Source organism: Anomalospiza imberbis, chromosome 7 (genome assembly GCF_031753505.1).
Source record: "Anomalospiza imberbis isolate Cuckoo-Finch-1a 21T00152 chromosome 7, ASM3175350v1, whole genome shotgun sequence".
Lineage (NCBI taxonomy): Eukaryota > Metazoa > Chordata > Aves > Passeriformes > Viduidae > Anomalospiza > Anomalospiza imberbis.
This window is the reverse complement of record NC_089687.1, coordinates 30,735,018-30,759,643: the sequence shown is the minus strand read 5'-3', so window position 1 is coordinate 30,759,643 and position 24,626 is coordinate 30,735,018. Positions and strand designations below refer to the sequence as shown.

The following is a 24,626-nucleotide window of genomic DNA, read 5'->3' as shown; positions in this document are numbered from 1 at the left end:
ATCTGTTTAATTATTTGTGTATGAATACTCTGGGCTCTTTAAGATTGTAAGGCACATTGAGTTGGGTCATGGCAGTCATTTTATGGATGATATTTCAAGATAGTTACGAAAACTAAAACAGTTTATTGAAAGACCTGAGATGTAAAGGTCTCTTGGGAGGGTTTCTTCCTTTACCTGAAACTCTTTGACAGATACTTTGTGTCTTCAAGTGTGTCACCATCCTTAATTCTTGTCTCACTAACTGCGTAACTCCACAGGAACTATTTGCTGGGAACAACTGGAGTTTTTCATGCTCCTCAGCCCCGTGCAGTGGCACAGCAGCCGTGCTCATCAGGCAGCAGCCACGTTTCCCTAACCAGACTGTGCTGTGTCTGGCTCCAGGTGGCTTGTGCCAGTGTTCTGCTTTCAGGGCAGTGATAACCACAGTGTGAAAGCAAGGAACACTTCATGCTCATTGTCTGCTTCAGGGTTGTTCTTTTTTAAGCTTGTTGGCTATGCCAGTGATGATTTTGTTTTAAACTTCAGAAAAGACAATGCTGGCGGAAAGGATTCCAGTGCCTTCCAGTCCTGTTCCCATAGCAACTATTGACCTTGTGCAACAGCAGTCAGAAGATATCATGCCTCGGACTGAGCCCAGACTCCCTCCAAAGAAAACTAAACACCAAGAAGAGCAGGAGGATGTGAACAAGCCTGCCTGGGGCATCAGTTCTTCTCCGTGGGTCACCTTAGCTTATGCTGTCTACCAGATAAAAGAGATGGTTAAACTATCCAAAACCAACCCAGCTCCTGAGAATCAGCCTTTACAGGTAATCTTCTAATGTTCAGGAAGTTCTTATGTAATTTTAGCAGCCCTGAAACCTCGATAGCTCTGTTAATCTGTTAGTACCTGGTAGGTATTTTCTGTCAGCTTGTAGTAAAACCGGACTTGTGACACAATAGTTGAAATACTGCATGAAATAGAGTTGTTTTCTATGTATAATGTAGCAGGAATAACTTTGCAAGTAGAATCTTCCTGAAGATGGTAGAGGAGACATAGAAAGAGGCTCTGTTTGGCAGACTTGGATATATTTGGATTCCCTTTAAGTTTACATTTCATACTAGTTGGAATGTGCAGGTTATGCATTTTGCAAAATTTACAAGGAGATAATTGAACATGAAGATGCACAGCTGCTTAACAGACTGTAAAATTATCTTTAATTAGTTTTGCTTCCTTAGATGATGCTGTCAGACATGTACATGGCTGCTGTGTGCCAGACAGCTGCTGATTGAATACAGAACCTTCTTTTCAAATGAAGTTAATCTCTTTTTTACCTAGAGTTACACCAGATAAGAGCTATCCTGGGACTTAAAATATCTGATGGCTGGTGCTTACTGTGCACCATTACCCTTCTGTTCAGTCTCCCCACAGAGCAGCTTGTAATAGCTGCCTCAGTGGCTGGATGGGCTTGGACCTTGTAATGCTCTGGCCATGCCTTTCCAACAGGAGCTGGAGCACACTGCTAAGCCAAGTAGGGAGGTGCTGTCAGGGTTTGGAATAGCATGGTCAGTCTCAGCCCTGTGTTTACCTGTCTGAAGTTCAGAGTGGGTGAGGTTCCTTCTTGCACGCAGTAGGCGTAAACACAGAAATGCTTTTTCCACAAGTGCTGTCTTTAGAAATGGGTAATTTGGGATGTGAGTGTGAATCAGCAGAGCTGGGTGTAGGAATTTCACCTGGTCAACGACCTCCTGCCTTTCTTACTTGACTTTATTCTTGGAAATGTGTTAGAGGCGTGCTTTAGTTTGGCTGGGGTTTTGGTTTGGTTTTGACCTTTCCAGAGTCAAAGAATGTGAGCTGAAGATATCACAAGGTCTCTGAGATCAAAGTAATGTGTCCAAACAAACTGCTTAGTTTCTCATTGCAAATGTCCTCAGGGTCTTGGTTAGTGTAAGCTGCCCTCTTATAAATCAGAGCAAAGAAATTTCCCAGAACTTAGGCAATGAACATGGCAAGAAAATAATGTTTTGCAGGTGTGTGGTGTCTGAGAGTGACTTGTCCAACACTGCTGGAGACAACCCAGCTGCTTCCCTGAGCACTGCAAAGTGCCAAAAAGGCTTTTGTGCCTGTTCTCTGTGGCACATGTTCTCTTCACTATGCTTTTATTCCTGTAAAAAATACAGTGCTGATACAAAAGTACTTGTTATTAATGTGCCAAAATTTAATGCACCAAGAAAATTGTATCATTTTATTTTCTACACTGTGTATTCTCCAAAATTTCTCATCCCTGTTTCAGTGCTCCAAGAGGGCAAACTTGCTTCAAAATATTTCAGGTTTTTTGCTCAGTCATTTATTTTAGGCTGATGATACTACAATACTGAAACTAGGAAAAGGCTGCCAAGCTCTCTCATTGAATTTGTTAAATAGCTTCCTTAAAATGAAAAAAGATCATTTGGAAGGAGGGTCAGTGCACAGAGAATTAGTGACAAAAATGATTCCTTCTTATTTCATTAAGATTTTGGATCAGTTTTGCTTCTGCTTGCTCATAGTCCTTCAAACACAGGGACATAGTAGCCTTATTCTCTATGCTTCAGTGCAAAATAAATAATCATAGGCAGTGCATCACCTTCTAATGAAATGTGTTAGTCTGGAGGTTTGCTATTTCAGCCCTGGGAATGTAACTGGTGTTTAAAGGTGCTCTTATATTCCCTGATAAGGCTTGTTTGATTTGTACATCAATACAGCAAAAATTCTGCCAGTCAGAAAGTCTAAGCAGTTTCTTGGGGAGGGTGGGATCAACTGAGAAAAGCTGTATTTAAGAAGGCTGAAAAAAAAAAAAGTTACAGACTTGCTTAGTCAAAAGAATTATCTTGTCTAAACACTTTGAAGTCCACTTAATTGTTTTTTTCCCCTTGAAACACAAGTTTGTTTTTTGCATGCTTCTTGGGAAAGTGCAGTTAGGAAAAGAGATGGAAGGTAAGCTGCTATCTGCTTGCTATTAGTGTCATCTGGATTTAAATGTACTGCTTTTGTTTTGCTGCTTTAAATTTGACTTGTTATGTTGCGAGCATTCAAAGCAAGTGCTTTGTGACATTCCAGCAGTGCCTGAATGTATCTGCGGGTTGCCAGTGGGGACAGTGTCCTGAGTATTTATGTTGACTTTTGGCATGCAATCCTTTCCCCTCTTTTTAGAAAACCAATGAGAATTGCAGTGCTTCATCAGTCAGCTCAGCAAGACAACCCCAAAATCCAACAGATTCTGAGCAGTCCAGAAATTGTTCTGCACCAACACCTACAGCACCATCAGATTCCCAAGCAGATGGCAACCATGCGGTGTTGGATCATGATGCTCAGCCTGCTGCTGCAGGGCCCTGAGATGCTCTCATCTTTCCAAATCCAGTGCATGGAATTCTGCTTCTCACCTGGGAAACGCTGGAGTAGGAGCTCAAAAGTAGGACTTCTTCATCTTAACAACCATAATGTGATGCAGTGCAAGCTTTTTAACTATATAAAGAATATTCATATGACTACACAGAGCAACATGAGCAGGGAAGCCAAAAGGTCGGATTCTTGAGAGAAGTGATGTGGCCAGATATAATGGTAGGAAGAATTCTCGGCTGCTTTGCTAAAGCTGAGTCAAGTGCTATGAAATTTCTTTGCCATCTGTGGAAGAAAGGGAGTTCACTCATTTGTTGAGGCACAGTGTGTCTGACTTGATTGGATTTTTTTTTTCTTTAAATTCCCAAATCAGAATTAAAAGACTTTTTAAGGGAGACACTGAGATTCCCTGAATCAGAAAATACAGATCTAAAGAAAATACCAGATCTAATAATTCTAGGAATGTCACGAAACTGTCTCTGGAATGATTTCTCAGAGACAGAGTAGCTTAAGAAACCGTATCTTAATATTATGGTAACGGATTAATAAACCGCATGCATATTCAAAGAATATGTTTTTGAAGCTAATGTTCTGTTGTTTGAGATACAAGTTTAGTTCTGCAAAGCAAAGGTTTTGAACTGGTGTTTTAGTGCAGCACAAAAGCTGGAGGAAGGCTTCTGAAGAAGTTACCCTCTGTGCTTGCAGCCCTGCAGTTGGGCATAAGGTTGTGTGCATTTGGGTAATTTTAGGTTTGATGTTATATTGAGACAAGAATCTTTGATCCAGATTGCACAGCCTGAGATTGATCAATGATCTTTTTGGGTTTTTTTATTTTCATCATCTATACAGGGGTTTATTTTATTTAATGCAGTGTAGTTATTATGTTTATTTATTAAGAAAACAGTAAGCTTTAAGTGCCTAAGGAAGGTGGGGGGGTAGGGAGGAATCACCTAAAAATTTTAAATGTTTAGGATTATAGGGGCAAAGTAGTGGATGCAGAAATCGAGTAGAGTGAGAGATTCTCAGGAGGAAGCAAATGTAACTCAATTGCAGTATGTTTAGGAAGTTACTTTGCCCAATGTCAAGACACTGGAAGACTTTGGATTATGCTTTTGGATTATGTTTTGTTATGCTTCTTAATACTGTCTGCAGCCAGCTCGTGCTGGTGCATAGTGAAAATTGCTGCTGGAGGGAAATCCTCGGGCTCAGGGAAGAGTCGGGGGGGTTTAGTCAGGATAGTGTTTTGGTCTATTTTCTTAGATGAGCAGCTTGTTCCCAGGAGATCCTGAACACTTTGCTCCATGGGACTGAGGGAGCACTGCTCAGCTGCCCTCCTGGAAGTGAGATGTGTGTGAGGTGCGAGGCCTTCCATGGGGAAGGTGCTGCTGGGGGACCAATCTGAGCCAGAGGCAAGGCCAGCAGGAGCCCAGAGTCAGGGAGAGGAAGGTGGCAGCAGCTGAGCAGGGAAGGGGGTGCACAGGTTTACCCACTATGACATTGGTTAGCTTGACTGAAGGGGTGTCCTGTAGCTGTGCTTTAGCTGTGCTTTTAGAACAACCCACGTTCTGGCAGTGCCTGGGACCAACACCATAGACAATAAAAAGAAACATCAATGACTAGCCACTAGTTACTTTTTTTGCACTTGAACTTAAATGTACTGTACTCACATAAATCCTCATGACTTGTCTAAGTGTCCTTTAAAATCAGAAATGTATTTATTGTATGTTTGTATAACTTGGGGGAGAACTAAAGACTGAACAGGTGACAGGACAGAAGGATGCTAAAAATCATCTTGAGGCTAACCAACCATTTGTTGAGTTCATGCTGTATGGTGTTACCTCAGCTGCTACTGCATAGCACCTGGATTGTGAAGTGAAGAGCTTGTACACTGTGTTTACACTTCAGAATTGTGTATTTGAAATGCCTGCTCTTTTTGGAATTGTATAGTCATTCTATGTTGCAAAATGGACATGTACACCTGGATTTTGATATTTGTGAAACTGTAAAAACTGTGGTAAGAAATATAAAATATCCACAACATAGTTAATAGTATCAACACGAACTTTTATTTTATTTGTTCATTTTAGTGTCAGCAGTGAACATAACCAACCTGAAGTGAAAATAATTCAGTGATAATGACCTTTTACTAAAGTCACTGGAGGATGCTGAACCAAGAACCTGGGAACTACTCTTGTACTGTGTTAAAATAGCATTTGATAATAAAATCTGACTGTAGGCACCAGTTCCCTTCTGTGGGGTGCAGGGAATGTAAGGGACACAAACCAATGTGCGTTGTAAACTTGTCAATATGGAAGAGTGCAGGGCATCACTGTGAACACCACAGAGAACAGAGAAAAATGCAACATCCTTTGTTAAGAGAGAAAGGCTTTTGTAAGAGTTTGGGCAATGGATTAATGCCTAGATTCTGTTCCTAGGATTTTCTGACCGAAAACCAAAACAACAGTACTTAACAATTGTGTTTCAGTAAGGCTGTGTCATCTCCACATATCACAGGAGCACTGTGCAAGTGAACAGGGCTCCAGTGACAGCAGCTGGTTTTGGTAGGTTTTGTTTATGAAACGCTTTCAGGGTTGGAACAGGCTTCGGAGGATTTTTAAGGTCACTATCAGCTACCCACTAAGGTAGCCATCATTCTCCTGTTGCTGTTTTGTATGCATGCTGTTTTGTAGTTCCTGCTCTACTTTGAATAGTATTTACCCATCCCTGCCAAATGATGACTCTCACAACTACATAGAGCGTGAGTTGATTTTTATTTATTTTTTATTGCTTTTGAACTTTTTTCCTTGTTGAAGTAGGTGAACCTGGTGTTCTTCTAAAACATGGAATTACCTAAACTGGGGGGGGGGGGGAGGGCTTTTCCATTTAACATATTGCTTAGGTAAAATACTATCTTAATGTATAATCTGGACTATTGTATGTAAATACATATTATGTACTTACATAGTTCATATATGTACTTACATGCCTCCATATTATGGAAGGGTAATCATCACTACCTCACTAAAGAGAGGACATCCAGAAAAACTGTGCATTTAAGCTCAGACAAATCTGATTCTCTTCCTTGGCCTCAAATGCCTAGATGGGAGTTCTTGGCTAACTATGAAGTACACTGAAAAAAACCTGTGTACTTTAAAACATGAAAGAAACATTAAGACATCTCTTTGACTATCCTTTGCCTAATCTGTAATGATTTTAAGTACTCCATTTTCATGATGGTGACACAAAGATGAAATAAATCTGATTAGATCTATGGTCATTGTTCATGGGGGAGTTTCCACCCTTCTCCCAAACCAGCCAAGATAATGAGGCTTTCCTCTGTTTTCATAACTGCTTGTTGCTAGTGCAGAGCTCCCCAAGCCAAACCTGACATCCTGAGTGTGCGTAACAATTTAGCTGTGGATTTGGTAGCAGCAGCCTCTCTTAGGGGTGAGTCTTGTTGCTAGTGGCCTTCCTAAACAAAACTCTTGTCCTGTTTTTGAATGTTCTTAACAGCGAGTGCACTTTGGATCACCTGCTTGACATGGCTTTTCTCTGCTAAACATGCTTTAGATTCTGCGTAGGTACTTAAAATTTTATGGCACTAAAGGGTGTGAAGTGTCTCTTTACTGTAAAATGGAAGTGTTCCTTTTAAACTGAAGCAAAGCTAAAGCAATATAAAGGAGGAAAGACCACGTCAGTAAGGCTTTAAGGCTTTCAAGTACCAACTCTGAGTCCTTTGTTACACAGAGGAGCTCTTGGATTATGGTATGGCCACACTTCTTAGCACCATTGGAGGTAACGGGTTTTGTCCCGGCTGCAGTGGTGGACAAGGAGAACCCAGGACAGCACCGGCACTGCTGAAGTCATGCTGCACCACAAGGCGCGTTACAAAGAACAGAGACCCCTTTTAAAGCAGAGAGATCCCAGTCTGACATGCCCTTCTTGAGCACCAACTGCTCCCCTGGTGGGTTTGTAAGATAACGATGAATTAATCAGAATTAATGGCCTTTTATGTTCTGCAGTTTGTAAGACAGTGAAGGAAAACAGCAAAGTGAGAACAGAAGAATATAGGGAGGGATAGTGTAAAGAACAAAAGAAAGAAATGACATCAGCAGGTGGATGAACTGAGGTACACACACACTACTCCCTAGCCTAGGACTATGTAATACATAAGCTGAAAGACATGTGACTGCCTAAATTTCTCTCTGGTCCTCCCCACTTCTCCTGTGAGAAGTCCCACAGATGGCTGAGAAGGGGAAGGTAAAAGCCAGGTATCTTCCTTCATTGTTTTGCCAGGAAATATTTTCTGCTTCTTACTCATTGAACAAACTACTGAGTACTCTGAGGCCAGTGGAGCTCTGTGTGGGTCATCTGCATTCCCAGTTCCAGGCTCACAGCAGCACTCTGGCTCTGCTAATAGCAGTTTCTCCAAGCAGCTGAAACCGCCTCAGCCTTTGTGGCCTTTTTGGGGCTCTCAAGAGGCCTGGAATAGACAGCAGCACCCACCTGAGGTAAGCTGACACTGAAACTGAAAGCAATAGCAAAAATGTTTGGGGATGGAAAACCTCTCCTGAACCATCTCCATTGTCAGAGGTGGGAGAAGCAGAGGGCTGGAGAAAGGTTTAGCAGAAGATCTGCTACAAGAGGGAAGAAAGCATGTAAATAAACAAAGGCTGGGAAAGAACAAAATGCAGTGTAGCTAGAGCAGAGGTCGAGAACAGAATAATATGGGCAGAGGGTGAAAAGTCAGGCAGCATTCTGAGGAGCAAGGGCAGCTTAAAACTAAAGGCAGAGGCACGATGAAGCTAACAGACCAGCCTAGCCAGAGAGGAAACAAACCTCGTTAATGCAGCTGACTGCATTAATTCTCTATGAAAAGTCTCACAAACAACGAACACAGTTTATCGACATTCTAACAGCATTATCAGAAGTCTTGACACAAAGGGTATTTAGTATAAAGGAGAGTATTAAAAATGGCTTTTCCTCCCTCTAGTGCTCAGCACAGAGGGCGTGACGATGGAAAGGGCCACAACAGATTCCCTGTTTACTAGAGGTAGTGTCCTTGGTAAAAGAAGGCATCCTCGTGGACAGGCTGTCTCCTGTACTTGCCTTGGAAATACACAATGTTTGTTTACCTAATGAAAATACCCATAGCATGAGATTTCTCTTCACTTGAACAGCCCCTGTGGTTTTCTTCTGTTGCTCTAATAGGTAACATCAGTGATACAGGAAACAGTTTTTTCAAAAATCCGTCTTTGTACAGCAGCAACCACAAGAAAAGGCCAAGTATGAGCTCTCATTCTGTATCCTCCCTTTCTGGGACTAGTGTGTTTTCTGTCTCTTTGTTGTTATTGTTGTTATTTCTCAAAGCTCAGAGCAGCTCAGTAGCATATGGAAATGGAATTTGTGTATGCATTTCATTTTCATTCTCCTCATCTTCTTCATGGACAGAATTGTCTGGCTCATCTTGCTCAGACTGTGCCCTTGTCTCAAACAGCTGCTCTTCCAGGAAGAAGCTCCCAATGCCATACTGCTCGTCATGTGCCTTTGTTTCTGCAAGTGAGACGTGGGGAGATCCCAGAACAAAAGCTGCAAACCTGCCAAATTTTGAAAGGGAGAAGTTATCAGCTGAGAAATTAAGAGAAGAAATACTGTAAATTCTAGGGGTATTGCTATTTAAAGAGGGTTGTAAGGACATCCCCACAGGCAGTGCAGATGAGGGGAAATTCCAATAACGGATGGCAACAACCGCAAAGATTGGTTTTCCCAACTCATCTTTTCAGTATCTTCTGTAGAAGTAACTTTTGCTCTCCTGGAAACCATCTGCAAGGTCTTGTGACTAAGCAAGAAGATCTAACTTAGTTTTCACATCTTGTCAGTACTTGCAGGGTAATCTGGAGTAAGCATTTGTACAGTGGGGTAGTTGATACTTTTATTTATTTAAAAGTAAATTAAAGCTGTAGCAAATTTGAGACAAAGGCTGTAAGAATTCAGGTGTGTTGATATTGCTAATGAAAGGAAAAAATAGCAAGAATTCTGCACTCCTACATTGTGTGTAGTCACCTTGTTGCTGGTGCTGCATGCACACTGTGGGCAAACTGAGCTCAAGTCTTCCCAAAGAATTCCTGCCTCCAGTGAAGCTGGAGCTGCAGACTGGGAATTCTGCAACTGCTCCAAGTAAATGCCCAAACAAAGCATGAACTTAGCACTGTCCCTATACTGCAATCCCCCACAAATCTTCCTTTCAGTGGGCAACTCCATTGAGGAGAGATAACGGAGCTGGAGGTTTCTGGCAAGAGTATGGGAACAGACGGCAGTTCCGACACCTGGGTAAGTGTCGACAGCATCAGAGAAATGTATGAAAAAGGAAATGCAGCTACATTCTGGAGTTCTGGTAAACTGATCAATAATGTACATTTCAGACTTAACATTTCTGGGAGATGAACGTCGTCACCTCGCTCTTCTTGGAAGCTCTGTTAGTCTAAATGGGGAACAGGTTTGCCTTGGGATGAACCACAGTCTGATGCTTAATGGGAGCTGGGAGGGGTTCTCCAAATCTTATTGCTGTTGGTTCTCCTTTTTATTTCCCTATTCTCAAGGAGTGTACAGCTTCTAACAACTCTATTAACGAAATGATGGCTAGAAAATACGTGTGTCTGAAGTTGTTTTGTACATTCGGTGGTACTTAGTTCTACAATACAAAAGTAAGCTTTCACTTTTTTCTCTCTCCATCATTCTAAAGAAGGCAAGCAGCTTAGAAAGTAAGACTGTATAACAGTAAACCTATAAAACCTGGCAGAGAGTCTGTCTGCGTGCCAGTCCAAGGAAGATGAAGGTTCTGAAACTGGGTTTAACTTGTTATTGAATAAATTCCAAACTGACTGGGGTTCCTTTAAAATCGTGACACTTGGTTTTTGGCAAGGACTGAGTCTTTGTGGCTGGTTAATATATGAAACTCTGCTTCTGATCTCTTCAAGTTTTTGTTTTGATGGGAATACACTGTTATGATTAATTTTATCTTCTGCAGGGTTTTCTGGCTTTGCTTGCTTGACCCTTCCTGACCTATATTTGTCGTAGGTTTATCTCTTAAGCTATACATGGCACAGCTCTTCTACTTGCTAGTTGCAGGTATTGATTTCTTTCACTGTATTCTTAGTCTTAGATAGTGATACTCCAATAATAGGATTCCCTGACTGTGCAGACTTGCAGTTGGAGAGCTTAATATAGGTCATGTTTGAGTACGTATCTTCACTGTGCACCAGTTTTACACCACAGAAAAGGGCATCGCTCTGAAACCTGAAGGAGGGCAATTTCCCTGGTTAGAGAGCCACCAGGGTCACTGCAAGAGCTTACAGAGGCACTGCAGAAGCCTCTAAGTTCTGTGACCATAAATCAGCTGTGAAGGTGTGCAAACTCCCAAGAGTAATTTGTGGTCAGGGAGGAACAAACAGAAGTTTAATGCCACCAGTGAGTAATACCCTTGAGAGGTGTGGCTGTGGTCCTGAGTGGGAAATGCAAGACAAACACACCTGGAACAGTGCCTGAAGTGGCATTTAGGTCTGCAATGTGTTTCCTGTTTTAGAGGAGCCAGGTTTTCTTACCTGTGTGGAGCCTGGAGTTTGGATACAGCTATCCATGATGGGAAGTCAGGGCTCCTGCAGAATGAGCGCAGCTCCTCCAGAGCTCTGATAGTTTCGCTTTCACCTTGTTCTCGATACTCCTCTTCAGTAAGGTATTTAAACACCAATTTTTTTGATTTAAAGTGATGCTTCATTTTTCTAGAATGAAATTAAAATAATCAGTATTTATAAAGTCTTCTGGCACATAATTATCTACCATTTTTCTCTATACCTGCTATTAACATGCACTAGTCACCTCTACTCTTTTAAGAGAACAAGCTGTATTCTTATGTTTGAGGACAAGGTATGTAATGTTTGCTAGCCTGTTTACCCTAGGTCTTAACTAAAGCTGTAGAATTTACGTGATATTTAATGAGCTTCAGATGAGCTTTAGATCAGGTTCTTATTGTGTATGCATGGACTAAAATCTCACAGAATTAAAGAGATGGCTGCTTGCTCAGCCATTTTTAGGTGCAAAATGCAAAATGTGTCTGTGCAGAGACATGGGCTGAATCAAAACCCAGTCTGCATATGTTACTTCAAAGATAAGCAATGCTCTAAGCCTGTTGTGAGTTGTTAGTGTTGTTTACTAGATAGCTTCTCTTAAATCTTGCTCTGAATTACAAAAATGAGTAGTCTGAGGCCAAAATGTTTACAATCTGTTTTTTTAGCTGCTGCACAGCAATGTATAATATAATTAGATATAAATTAGAAAGTGTGCCATGTTCTGTTTCCTTCTGTCAACTGCTTTCAATTTAAATGTTGTGATGAGTTAAGATAAGCAAGGGCTGTATGCCCACAAAACTTTCAGCTCAGTATAAAAACACCTGCTCCAACATCAGCAGCATTCAACCTTCTTCCTTATATCCCTTTAAAGCAGAGCACTATAGCCATTGTTTAGACCAAATGGTGAAGGGTCTTGCTGGCTCAGTGAGATACACTGTTCTTAACAAGAATACTGCAAGACTCTAAATTATTTTGATATATTTGCTGCTCTGAACTGTGTATCTGGCATCGTGGCCTCACAGTTTGGTGCTGTGGCTTAAGGATTTTGAAACAGAAAAATTCGAAAGCCCTTAGCAATCTCCTAAGAGAGATTTGTAGAGCTGTATTTCTTCACAGAAGCATCAGTTCATGAAACCCAAAAAGAGAGAACCACATTAAGAATAAACTACAGTGTTTCAGAATAAAACTTCAAAGTAAAAGTGAACTTGTGGCCATATCATACTGATTCCAGAGTGTTCTGAACCTGCTTACAACAGGTGCTGATCTTACATGTTGCTTTTGAAACAGCTGATGCTCCTAAGCTGCAGGCAAATATTGGTCTACAACAAATGATAAATTCTACCTAAAATAAAAAAGCTTCAACTCAGGCCACACTTCAGCATGTAAAAAGAGAAGACAAGACTAAAGCAGTATGTTCTTCAAAACTAAACTGTCTATATAAAAAAGAAACAACAACCCCAAATTATTTGTTTTTTATTATTTTGGTTATGCCAGTTCTAGTCTTTCCCTCTTCCTACTTCTCTGCGGTTCAGCAGAGTCCACAGCTAGGGAACAGTCTGTACTAAAGACTCTGAAGCTGGATGCCATCCATCACTGAAGGTAAAAAACAGATGTCAATTGGCAGGGCTTTTTAGAATCTTCATTTGAGCATTGCACTTGTGCTAAAACATACTTCAAATTCAAGGATGAGCAAACACGTTGTTCCTGTATTGCTACTGCAAACACTTAGCAAGTTAAGGTCTACTTACTGCAAGCAGTTCCTGTTCAATTCCACAATGTAAATGGGCCTCTAGGAATACTGAGGAATATCTCCATAGTTCTGATAGATTGCTTCTATGAATGACAGGGAGAAAAACTAAAATCATGAAGAACGCTATTTTGTGGACATGTGATTTTAGTCTCTGAACTCTCTTCAACCTCCAAGGACTGTCTGTTCTGAACAGCTGTTCTGAACAGCTGCATCCTTGGTGATGGTACACTGTTTTATCCCTAAGATTCCATGAGTTCCCTGCAGCTTCTCTCACTACACGTCAAACCAAGGCAGTATTGCTGCAGTCTCATCAATCGAATAGAAATGTTCTGGTTGCCATATGCCGTGGACTAGAAGGTGCTACATTTGTTCTTAAGAACACAGTCACACTTCTCCATTATCCACAGAACAAAACTTGTGCTTAAAACTGCCAAGTGGAAAATAATTTCTGTGTCTCTGGACCTTAAACCTTTCCTAAGGCAGTTTCACATTTGGCAAAATTCTGAACTAGTACTAGAAATTCCTGAACCATTATTGAAGTGATCAGCTTCCAGTATTTCCTGGTTCTCCCAGGACTTGGACATTGACAAACAGACACAGACCTGGCAATATGACAGGCAGCACCCAGAGGGTAACACAGGCCTTTGGAGCAGAGGCTGACTGCTATGACTGCATATGCAACTTGAGGGATGGTGACACCAAAGTAGATCAGGACAAAGGCTGTTAATTGGAGCGTCCATGTGAACAAGGTCATGCTGAGCTCTGTGGTCAGAGGCCCATGCTGATAGCAAATGGCAAAGCTGGTAATCCCAACAGCCAGAAAATACCCTGTAGGAACAGAAAAGGACATGGACAAAAAGATGCAAACTACCCCTATAAACTTTACTTTGCTTCACAAGGCTTGCAGCTGCTGTGAAGTGTAGCCTGCTGATTTTTGTGTTGTCTTACAGACACGGTTTATGTGCTTTCTATTTCCTAAGTGTGCCAAGAGTTCACAAGGTTATCTCTGAACAGCTTTTAGCCAATGCTGTGGGCTGCACATGAGTTCTCCTCGCGTGACCGTGTCGAGGCACGTGCCAGATCAATAGGTTTGTCAGCCCCTGCAGCCACGTCCCGTTCCCAGTGTGTGCATCCATTTCCCACATCCAGCAAACTGCAAACCAGAGGAGCTGCTCTTTTGCTCTTACAGGAAAAGTATGTAACAGCAAATCAATGAGCAAATAATGCAAGCAAAATCTGCTCTTAGCACTAGTCCTCTGATTTTTTGCATCAAAATCTTTATTTAATGATACAATGTGAGTAAACACTCATTTTAGTGGATTAGGAACCTTTAGAATGTTTCAACATCTATGGCTTAGGAGAAAATAGAATTCTATAAATGAGTCACTTGATTTTCTTTTTTTATGGGCAGGTATTCATCTGACCACTAAATTAAACCAAAATCTGCAGTACATTTCTTGGTAATTTTCTTACCCAACAGGTAGTTTTTGTGTTCAGACCACAACCATTGTATATTCTCTTTGAAGCAGTAAATAAAATAGAGGGAGACCATCCAGGAGCCACTCATTAAAATCCAGAAGGTGCTGTGCTAGAAATTAAAAATAAAATAAAAAAAGTTAAAAAAAATCATAAAAAAATTCAAGCCAGATTCAGGACCGTTGTTTTCAAAGGAACTCACAGGCAAAAACAGATGTGAAATTCTTTAGACCTACAGGGTTTGAGACTTCCACTGCAGAGTCCTCTGCATGCTACAATGAAACACTATCAATTCCAAGCAGAGCAACTGCCTCCTGTATTTGTGCATCATGTCTCAATGTCACACTATAACCCTACAGACATGTGTTCCCAATTAACATATCTCAGCAATATTATGGGAATGCACAGGCTTTATAAAACTAAAGGAAAAATTCACATCTGCCTTACAATGAATTGTCTTTGGTGAATGTAAGAGAATCTGTCTCACTTGCCACTGTATTTTTATTTAGATTGATTCACAGATTCAAAGGTAAGCTTAGCTCCAGTTCAATAAAAATAATTTATGTTTCAGAATGAACTCTTCTTGTACATCACCAACACCTGCTCAGTTTAAACTCAGGAGAGTTTAAACTAAATAGAACTTGACTCTGACCTAACTCTATTTACTTGATTCAATCCTGCAGTCATTTCAGTGCAGTTACCTGGCCACAAAACCAGAACAAGGTCAGAATCTGGCTCTGTACTGTCATTTCTTGTATTATGATGATTACTATTATTTTGTTTTATAAATGTAGATTTACCCTTGGAATAAACCTTTTAAGTGTCAACAGGACAAAGACTAGCAGAGCAAGAACACCCAGTATTATTCCAGAAAGGTAAAAGAACTTGGCACTCCTGTAAAGGGAACAAAAGAGAATATGGTGAGAAGTATCATTTGTAATTGGTTAAGATGCCAACATTTGTAAAAACAGCAGTAATCTTCAATAAGAACTTCAATCAGCTGTAAGTTAGAGTTGTAGTTATATGGTTAACAGGCCCAGTTCAGGTATTTAATCTCTGTAAGGAAAAATTCCCAACAGATACTTAGGGTCACTGGAGTTGTTACAGGTTAAGAGATTGTGTTGGGTTTTTTTAAAGCTCACACTACTTCTGATCGCATTGGCCTTCTAGTCTCTACTACACAGAAGAAAATGAAATAACCAATATGGTTCTGTACTGCAAGAGAAGTTTTATTTTAATTTAAAATGCAGAAAACCCTCCACAAACCCACAAGTTTTTTCCCTAAGCATATGCATTCATAAATTCCATCTTAATTCAGAGTTAATGCTATAAAACCTATTGCTGCTCTGCTTGTTTTAGAGGTGCCTCCTGACAATTATTTTGTGACTCACTTTGCTTTGAAGTTGTGTGCACATATTTTGCTGTAACAACTGAGTATCCTCCCTTACATGCTATGAAAAATGTGCATCAGAAGAAAGGCTGGCACAAAGGTGGAGGCAGAAGAGGCCCCAGATGACTTCATCCTAAATATTTCCCCCCAAGGAAAGGCATCATTAATAATCAGCATTATTTAGCATTCAGCTATCCTCAGTGGTCTACAAAATGGAAAAAGGACTTTTCTGATTCACACACTTGCCCACTGAGGATTGATTGTCTTGGTGTCCCCCAGTGCAGGAAGCTTGGATACAAAAACCCTAACACAGCTGATTGATAAACAGGCACTCCAAGATATGTCACAATCTGTCCAAACACAAATGGTATGAGGAAGTTTTAAATATATATTCAGTTCCTTATTTCACTTTCCCAAAGAACTGCCTCTTTAGCTTAGCAAACAGACCAAAGATGCACAGGCTTTGGGAAAGAAGGTCAAAAGCAGCCAGTACTCACCTGCTCAGGCTGTTTGCAAAATGGAACAGAAAAATTCCAGCTACAAACAAAAACAAGAGCTTTCCATCTAGCACTAAAAAAGGGGGAAAGAAATAGAAATTGACTTTAGACTAATTCAATCTGAAATGCTGATTATTTAAAATATCAACAGAAAAGTCCCAAGCTTCTTACAGAAGAGATGGTACATTCAGTAGCACTGGCAATACCAAGCCATCTGTAATCGGAACTCAAAGATTTGGTACTTACTTTCTCTTTTCACCCTCACAATGTATGGTTCAATTTTGAAGGGTTGTATTTTGAAACAAACATCCTCTCCATATTGTTTTATGCTCAGAAAAGTTTCTGTACATGTCTCTGGCTTCCAGAGGTTTTGAACAGCACATGCAACAAACTCAAAAACAGTTTCTGAATTCCGACAGTTGTTTTTTTCTGAAATAGGCTCAAACCGGAACTTTTCTCTGCTGCTAACTTTTATCTAGAAACAAAGAACAGAATACACAAAAAGCAGCTCAGAATCACTGTGGGGTTTTGTGAACTATATTGCATATCAGCCATGCATGTGGTAATGAAAATCAATCTTAATTGTTTAGTATTGGTTATTTATATTATGCAAAGATTAATTATTTACAGTTAATCACCTTACAAGGTAATTCAGAGAACTCCCTGGCAGCAAAGTTCACTGGAGGCACCTCAATCCATCCAAAAGCACAGTGGGTTTGGTTTTACTGTGACACTTGCCCACACAAATTTCCAACAAAGCTACTAATATCTGACTGACCACAGTTAGTTTTGTGAATGTTCATAACCCTCCTCCTTCCCCTCCTGAACTGTAACAAATTTGACTTGCTTTTCTTTATAATGCAATCTTCTTGTTGGGGACGTAAGACCAGAAATTTAAATAGAAGCACATTCCTGTTGGATATTTTGGGGTTTTTTTGCTGGTTCCCAGTGCCCTCCCCCACCAAACTGGTAGAAGATCTTGTCTATCTTCTAAGTTGAGGTGATTTTCCTGAGGACTCTGATACATTCATCAAGGCCTACTAGACAACAAAGACCCATCTTCAAAAAAAGTGATGCCATGGGTAATAAACCAGGTTTCTACTGGGAAAGGAGACAATGTGTCAGCAAGCAATTTGTTGTGGAAAAATTCAGAACGTCTTGCTTTTAAACATTGACTCCAGGAACGTTTGTGTGACTGATGGAGGGTTTTACCACCTGGAGCCTGCTACTATTCATAAAAACACCTGCACCATGTTCCTGAGGAAAACAGTCCTGGGAACAGACAAAGAGATGTTCCATTTTCTTATACCTGAGAGCAAAGTCCTCCAACAGAGACAAAATGAAACGGTTTCCTTCCTTTGTCTGGAGACATACTTCTCAGGAAAGAAAAGGAACCATGGAGATGGTTAGCTCATTCCTTTAGCTGTTACTGCCTCCACTCTTGAAGGGATTTTTATTTGCTTCAAACTAAATCTCTAAATGTGTGTCTTGTAAGATGACCCTCTGCTGCTGCTGTTTGTTCATTAGTCACAATCTAACAAGTCTTTGGTTCTTACACTTTGGTGCACTGTGGTGAGAGAGCCACAGATCTGCATGTAGTCCTCAGATTTGGAAGTTCCATAAAGGCAGTTGGTGATAAGCAAAAGCATTTGTTGCAGAGGCTAACAGTGATCAACAGAAAAGGTGTGAGAAAATTATACACAATCCTAAACTAATGTTTTTGTGCCACCCATACTCCAAGCCAGAGACCAAACCTCAGTGTATCCCAGCTGGAGGCTCATAATGCTGCATTTTTATCATGGTCCCAACTATTAAATTCCATAGAGATGCTGCCCTGATCTTGCTAACTGGCCACATGGTTTGCTGGGAAAAGCTCACATGAAATGTACTGACTGACCCCTAGAACAGCCTCTCACCTGGATAGTCGACCACAGGTACTGTAAGTGAATGGTTCTGTTTTGCACGTAGCAGTAACAGTTTTCATCCTGCTTCTGGATGACATCCATTTCCTGCAATAAGCTGCAGTTTTTACCTGGGGGGGGAGCAAAAAAGTTAATTTTAGGCATGTGTCAAAATACAAATGTCTAATTTTAGTCCATTTCATTGTTGTAAATGCCGACAGAAACATGTTCAATATGATTTAGATGGAAATTCAAATTGGACTTTTAATCAAGTCATTTAGGCTCCAAAGTAAACTGCAACACCTCTGGAGAAAAAATAACCAGGGTGGTATTTTTAAAAAATGTAATCCAGAAAAGCTTGGCTTCAGCGTCAGTGTTTTGATGGTACTGGAATAGGGCCTCTGGGCCAAATTCACTGCTGGCATGAGTGGGTGTAACTCCACCAGAGTTCCCTGTACCAGTGGTGAATGAAATGTGGGAGTCTGAGCAGGTAAACAGACTTACTTATTAACACAGTCATTTAGCACATGACACGGCTGCTGATCACAAAAGTCATACTCCTCTCCCTTGGAAATGTTTCTGATGTTAAATCACACAACTCTTCTTTTTAGAACATTTTTTTCTCCTGTTCCAGTCCAGCCATGGCATGTAATAAGGGAACTGCACTGACAGCTCACCATAAATCGTTGGATTAGAGATGTGAATTGTTCTAACCCTCCTGAAACGTTAGTGAGCCCCTGTGATCTTCAGAATTAAGACTGCACTTTAAAGCAGAAATGGACCTGAAAGATTAATGGAGCAAAGTTTCAGATACATTCTGATCTATATACATGTGTAAAATATACCCTACAGTGCATCACCACAGTGTTTCAAGAACATAATTAAAGAGAAGCGTAGAGGAAATAATTACACATCCGAACAGAGGGACTCATCCAGCTTACTGGATAGAAAATGTACGTCTCAGCCAAGCTCAGTAATAACTGCTAACATGCTGTCATGCACTCAGAGCAGCAAAATGGGTATATGCAGTCTCAATCCAGACAAGGAGATGCTGTTTGCAGGTAAAAACCTGCTGTGTCTCTATAAGGAAGATGAAATTAAGCAAAATTATATTTTAACAAATTTAGTTAAGCAATGAAAAATACTGTGTGGATGTTCTTGCTTAGGTTTATTATAGTTCTTACTTAGGTTTATTACAGCATTACAGAATTAGTGTCCACACATGATCCTACTAAATTGGTTTGATCTTAAAATATGGGCATTTTTTCTTGTGGAAAAATTACCCATCGGATTAATTTTCATCCGTGGCAAATCCAGTGGGAGGGAGCACAACCACTCAGACAAGCACCGGCGGTACCTTTAGACAGGCACTTTCACAAAAGTCATTGCACGATGCTGCAAAAGGATTATTTGTCACTGACTGATGCAGCAAGGAGGTGAGGCTGGGCACTACCCAGGCCTAAAACCAGGATAATCCAGTACCAGGAAATGGCAGGGCCAGAACACAGCCCAGAGTGTCCACACCTCCCCTGAAGGGCATCTTAGGATTTCCTGCCACTATGGATGAAGTATCCATCCGTGTCAGAGGCAATGTCATCCACGTGCAAGGCTAACAAGGATATTCTTACTACGCAAAGTTTTAAGGCATTTTTCTTTAAAAAAATCAGCTACTTGAGATGTTGCATCAGCTCCACAGAGTGAAACAATGATGTTCCAAAAGGAGAGATTATTCTGAACAGGTATCTCTGAGGTGGTGCTGGGTCTAACTATTGGGAGGACACACAAGTAGAGTAACTCTCAAATTCTGAGTCTGCAAGCAAAGAAATTCGAAATTATGAGCCATCAGCATCTGCTGCAGAATCCGGAGGATGCCCGAGACTCGAGAACGTCAATGCAAGGGGGAAGCCGGTTCTCGAGTTCCTTATTGCTACTACAACTGAGCAAAGCCTTTAGGGGTTTGCCTGCCCTCAAGTATGTTAATTAAAGATCTGTTCTACACCCGATTCCCCTAGCCCGAGCTGCCGAGGAAGCCAGAGGGAGTCGCACACCCGGAGGCAGCTCCCGGCCCCGCCGCCGCAGCGGGAGGGACGCGCCCGCCCTTTGTGCGCCGCGGTCCCTTTGTCCCTGCGGGCTCGCCCGGGCCGCTTCCCAGCGCCCCTGCCCTCCCGGCCACGGCGCGGGGCCGTCCTGCGGGACCCGAACAGCGACGGGAGAACAGGGGAACACGCCAAAGCGCCTCAGGCCGCGGCTGCCCCGGCTCCGCTGCAGCTGCCGCCGGGGCGCGGCGGCCCCGGCCCGTCAGCCGGGCAGCGCCATGTTGGGCGGCAGCGGGGCCCGGGGACAGCGGGAGCGGAGCGTGGCCCTGCTCCCGAGGGGATGGGGCTGAGGAACCCCCGGCCTGTGAGCACCCGCCCTGCCCCGGGGCCGGGGGAGAACGGGCAGTACCTGCTGGCGGCGCCTCCCCGCTGCCCGCGGCCGCCCCGGGCAGCGCCAGCCGGACGAGCAGCAGGAGCAGCCCCGGCCCCGGGCGGGCCCGCGGGCGCTGCCGGCGGCGGGGCGGCCGCGCCGGACCCATGCGGCCGCCGCCGGCTCCAGGCTCGGCCCTCGCGGCCGGCGAAGGGCGGGGCAGGGGCGGCGCGGCCCCGCTGCCCGCTCCCCCAGCAGGGCCGCCAGCGGCCCGGGGCCGGGGCCGGGGCTCCGCCCGCGGCACCCAGCGCTTGTGCGGGAGCAGCCGTGCGGGGCTGAGGGGCCCGTCTGGAGGGTGACACCTCGCCCTCGGCTCCTCTTCCGCCTGCCGTGGGGTTGAGAGCGTGCGCTTGGAAAGAAGGAGGAAAAGCATCGAACACCGCTCAGCCCAAAGCGTGTCCTCGGATTGGGATCCCCTCAGAGTGAGAGCGTTGGCCGCCCAGTAAAGGTGTAAAGCAGTTCCAAACCAAACGTGGACAGCTTGTGACACGTGCAGACCTCAGCCCAGGCGGTCACCCAGCTGAACAGGAGACAGTGGATGTTGTCCTCCTTACGCAGCCCGTTCCCAGCCCCAGGGAAAGGCCGAGCCAGGTCACCGGGATGCCGGCAAGCAGCGGTGCCTGAGCCAGACACTGAACCACACATTACTCAGACCCTCTGTCCACCCGGAGGTCCTGCCTGAACGAAGTGTTGTTAGATGCTGTGATGGAGGTGAACATCCACAGCTATTCTGTATTTCCTGGGCAGCCACAAGGGAAACCCTGGAGCAGGACACCGTTCCCCTGTCAGCCCTGTGAAGACGTGAGCGAGGTCCAACTCAGCTCAGTCCCCGCTTGCTCACTGCAGTCATTTTAGATCACTAGTGAGTCACAGTCAGCAGTCAGGGGTGGAAAGGGCTGGAGCTTCTTTCCCTATTCTATGAAAATCAATAAACAGAATTTTGCCAAAGCATTCTGGCATCACTGTTGTCTATTTTTACACTGAGCCCTACATTTGGCTTTTCCAACCTACTTGCTTTGCTTCAATGCGTTCCCTTCCTTGTTCTTAAAACAATGCCCCTTCTCTGCGTGAAGGTTGACTTTAGTTTTATTTTTTATTGATTAGGGCTGTATCCAACTTCTGGGGGTGCCAGGATGGGCTTCTTTAACACCTGAAGGGTGCTGCCCACTGCCTCGCACCTTGTCTCGGTGCTTACATCTGCAGGGAGTGGGTGGTGCAGGGCTGTGGCTCTCCTCGCCTCACCTCCTACGCCCGCTTGGTGCTGGCTGGGCTCGCATCTAACTGTGGATTTTTCCTTGCAAACATTGAGGAAGTGAACGATAAGGGCAAAAATAGTTGGGATTTGGTAGTGTGTGCAACATCTGACAAACTTGACTCCCCAAAGGAAGCAGCGATTGATTTGCATCTTTGTCTTTATGTAATTTGGGTGTTGTCTCTATGTAACTTTCCAGTCACTTCCTCTAGCAAATTTAATGAAGAAAGAAATACTGGGGTTTGTTCCTTGAGGCCCTGATAAACCCTTAGGAATGTGTTACCTCTCAACTGTGTGTCTACACAACAAGGGACCATCACAGCCAAGTTATTAGAGGAATCCCTCTCAGATTTTCAACTTGCAATATTTTTTTGGTTATGTTAACCTTCTTGACAGTATTTTTTCTGGAAAGGGAGACACTCTGCATTCAGTTCTCACTTGTATTTTCATTTTTAGAGCTCTTAGCACTTCACCGCTAATTAACTTTCAATAACTGTCGTAGGGTTACAGTTAGTCAGCATGAATCAGACAGAAAATGTAGCTTTAGGGGACCACACTCTGTCAAAAACTATTAGAAACCTTTGCTTGATTTCCGAGGAGAATATACTTGCTCAAGCAGGATATAGCAGCTATTAGGCAGCGTTCTGCTGCTGTAAGAAATCCTCAGTAGAGACTCAGTGGTTTTGGTAACAGCCCTCCTTTCAGGGTGGCTCTGAGTAATTATGCAGCATTTTCCTTTCCTCCCGTTTGTTTGTCTGATTTCCTAAATGGCTGGTGCTTAGGCCAAAGCTGGGGCTCTCAGCTTAAAGGCGGTATTTTTACCTGTTTGCTCATAAATACAAGTCAAAATAGGGGGAGAAGGGGAAGGTCACTTTTAGATGCAGGTCAGCTCTGCCCTCCCCAGGTCTTTTCAGCTGTGGAAAATTGAGTGAGAACTGCTTTTGGCTGGGAGCACTCGAGGGAAGACTTGCCTGTGGCAGGCAGCAGTGCTGTTGGTCCCAGCGATGGGTGACATTCCTGGGATGCAGCATGCAGAGCTCTCAAGCTTCATGCATGACAAATTGACACTTGGGGAAGGAGGAAGGGGAGCAGTGCAGAGCATGTCCACAGCATTTGTTTTCCTCCCAGGCTTTTGGAGTCCTGCCACCCCATACACTCTATCCCCTAAAACACTCAACATCATCCACAATGCCCTCATCTAGGTGTGTAAAAGCCTGGCTGCAGTGTTAGATGGGATACCAAATCCTCTCAATGCTGCTGAATCCATGATTTTCCACAAAGGCCCCAGGTGCTCCCTGCTGATGATTTATTTGGCTTGTGCAGCGGGAAAAGTCAGCAGCTGTGTGAGGTGGGGAGGGAGCTCCTCTGTGCTCCCAAAGCCCTGCCTGCCTTGGGCTCTCATGCTGTTGGAGGCAGCCCCTGTCCCCTGCAGCACCTGCAAGGCCAGGCTGAGGAGAAGGCACTCGAGTCCCATTCCCACCCCACGAGGTAATGCTCATTGCCCATTTGCAGCCTGCTCTTTACTTTCTAGCTAGAGCTAATAGAGGCTTTCAATTTCCAGGTGTGCTGTTAAAATCTCAACACATTGCTCTGGATGACTAAGGATGCTTCCTCTGGTTTATTTAATTTTTCCTTTTTCCCCTTTGCCCTCCCTTCCCCCTCCTTACGTCAGCAGTGGGTATAATTTCTTTGCAGAGTTCCAGGGTGTTTAATCTTTCTTTGGCTAGCCCCAAGTGCATGGGGGTTTGTTGAAGCAACAGCATTCTTGATTTCTTAGAGCTGGTATGTGGGTGTTGGATTGTGTCATTCGTAGGAGGTGAACGTCAAAGGAAGCGGGATCAACTGCTGGAGGTTTGTAAGCCAGGTACTTAATATTTGGTTTCCTGGAAAAGCAAGGAAAAATAGCAAAACAGGCAGCCTTTGTGTCTTTAGTTTTCCCATGTAATCAGAATAATAGAATACCTGTGCATGCTCAAGAACAGTTAGGATTGGTTTTGGTTTGGTTGATTTGGGTTGGTTTTTTCCCCTTGGTTTATTCAGGATGGAGAATGACTGTATTTTCCTTTAAATAATTTCACATGTTTTGGTGGATTCTGTTGAATGTTTATTCCAGTAATACAAATAATTTGTGTTCTGTTAGTGCCTTCACAAATAATGCGATTCATTATCAGGTGCATTATGTTGTCTTTTTATTTGATGTAAAATGGTGTCTTTGAGTTAAAATTAGATAGAAGAGCTATTTGAGACTATTTTGTTCGTCTCCAACTGTTTTTTTTTCAAAAGTGCATTAGTGTGAAGTATTTCATGGGCAAAATACTGAGTTATTTTGGGGACAGACAAATTATCTACAAAAGAAGAGTATAGCTGCTTATTTTTACAGCAGTTTTATGGTAATCGTTGTTTTATTTGACAAGTATAGATACCAAGCTAAATAGAAAATTCCAGCAGAGTACTTACTCCTAAACTGCTCTAGGGAGCAGGCATCTTTTGCAATCCTTGTTCAGGCTAAGTTTAAAAAAAATAGGACAGAGGTACCCTTTAAAAAATTATTTATTCATCCTATGGATTAGGCAAAAGGACTGTAGCAGCTTTCTTGGCATTTCCCCCATGCTTGTTTTCCCATGGCTGTCAAAGGGATCTGTAGGTCAGGGGAAGGAAAGCTGATGGTGAAGTGTTGGGAAGCTGATGGGAGGACTTTTCTGTAATCACTGGAAAAACAGTCCTTCCCTCTGACTTCAGCAAAGCATTGTGGTGTAAATGTATGGATCTCATTGATATTTCTCCTGATTTACACAACAGTAAGCAGTATGTAAGCACAACAGTAAGTTAAGTAGCAGTGGGCCTTAAATATTTATCTGGTTTATTTTTAGAATGGCAGTTGCAGCTATTTATAGAGCAAGGAAGCAGTGATACAAAT

The 24,626-nt window shown here is 42.8% G+C and overlaps 2 protein-coding genes across 8 annotated transcripts in view; one reads left to right on the top strand and one right to left on the bottom strand.

The window, feature by feature from the left end:
• MFSD6 (major facilitator superfamily domain containing 6) overlaps window positions 1-5,399 on the top strand; it is a 46,077-nt gene extending 40,678 nt beyond the window's left edge. For 5 of the 7 annotated variants that reach the window (XM_068196347.1, XM_068196348.1, XM_068196345.1 and 2 more), the window contains 2 exons: window positions 526-806; window positions 3,167-5,399. In XM_068196347.1, the coding sequence (XP_068052448.1) occupies window positions 526-806; window positions 3,167-3,349 (464 nt within the window). In that variant the 3' untranslated portion in view covers window positions 3,350-5,399. Of the gene's footprint in view, window positions 1-525; window positions 807-2,898; window positions 2,951-3,166 lie in introns of all 7 variants that reach the window. The other 2 variants (XM_068196351.1, XM_068196350.1) reach the window with 2 other exon arrangements.
• Window positions 5,400-7,013: 1,614 nt separating this feature from the next.
• On the bottom strand, window positions 7,014-20,581 carry NEMP2 (nuclear envelope integral membrane protein 2). Its single transcript, XM_068196364.1, has 9 exons — window positions 20,437-20,581; window positions 18,007-18,122; window positions 16,337-16,565; window positions 16,091-16,163; window positions 15,004-15,097; window positions 14,201-14,315; window positions 13,330-13,555; window positions 10,954-11,130; window positions 7,014-8,949 (listed from the first exon to the last, which is right to left on the bottom strand). Exons 1-9 carry the CDS (start codon window positions 20,564-20,566, stop codon window positions 8,724-8,726), a joined length of 1,386 nt encoding a protein of 461 aa, XP_068052465.1. The 5' UTR covers window positions 20,567-20,581; the 3' UTR covers window positions 7,014-8,723.
• Between the last annotated feature and the right edge of the window lie 4,045 nt (window positions 20,582-24,626).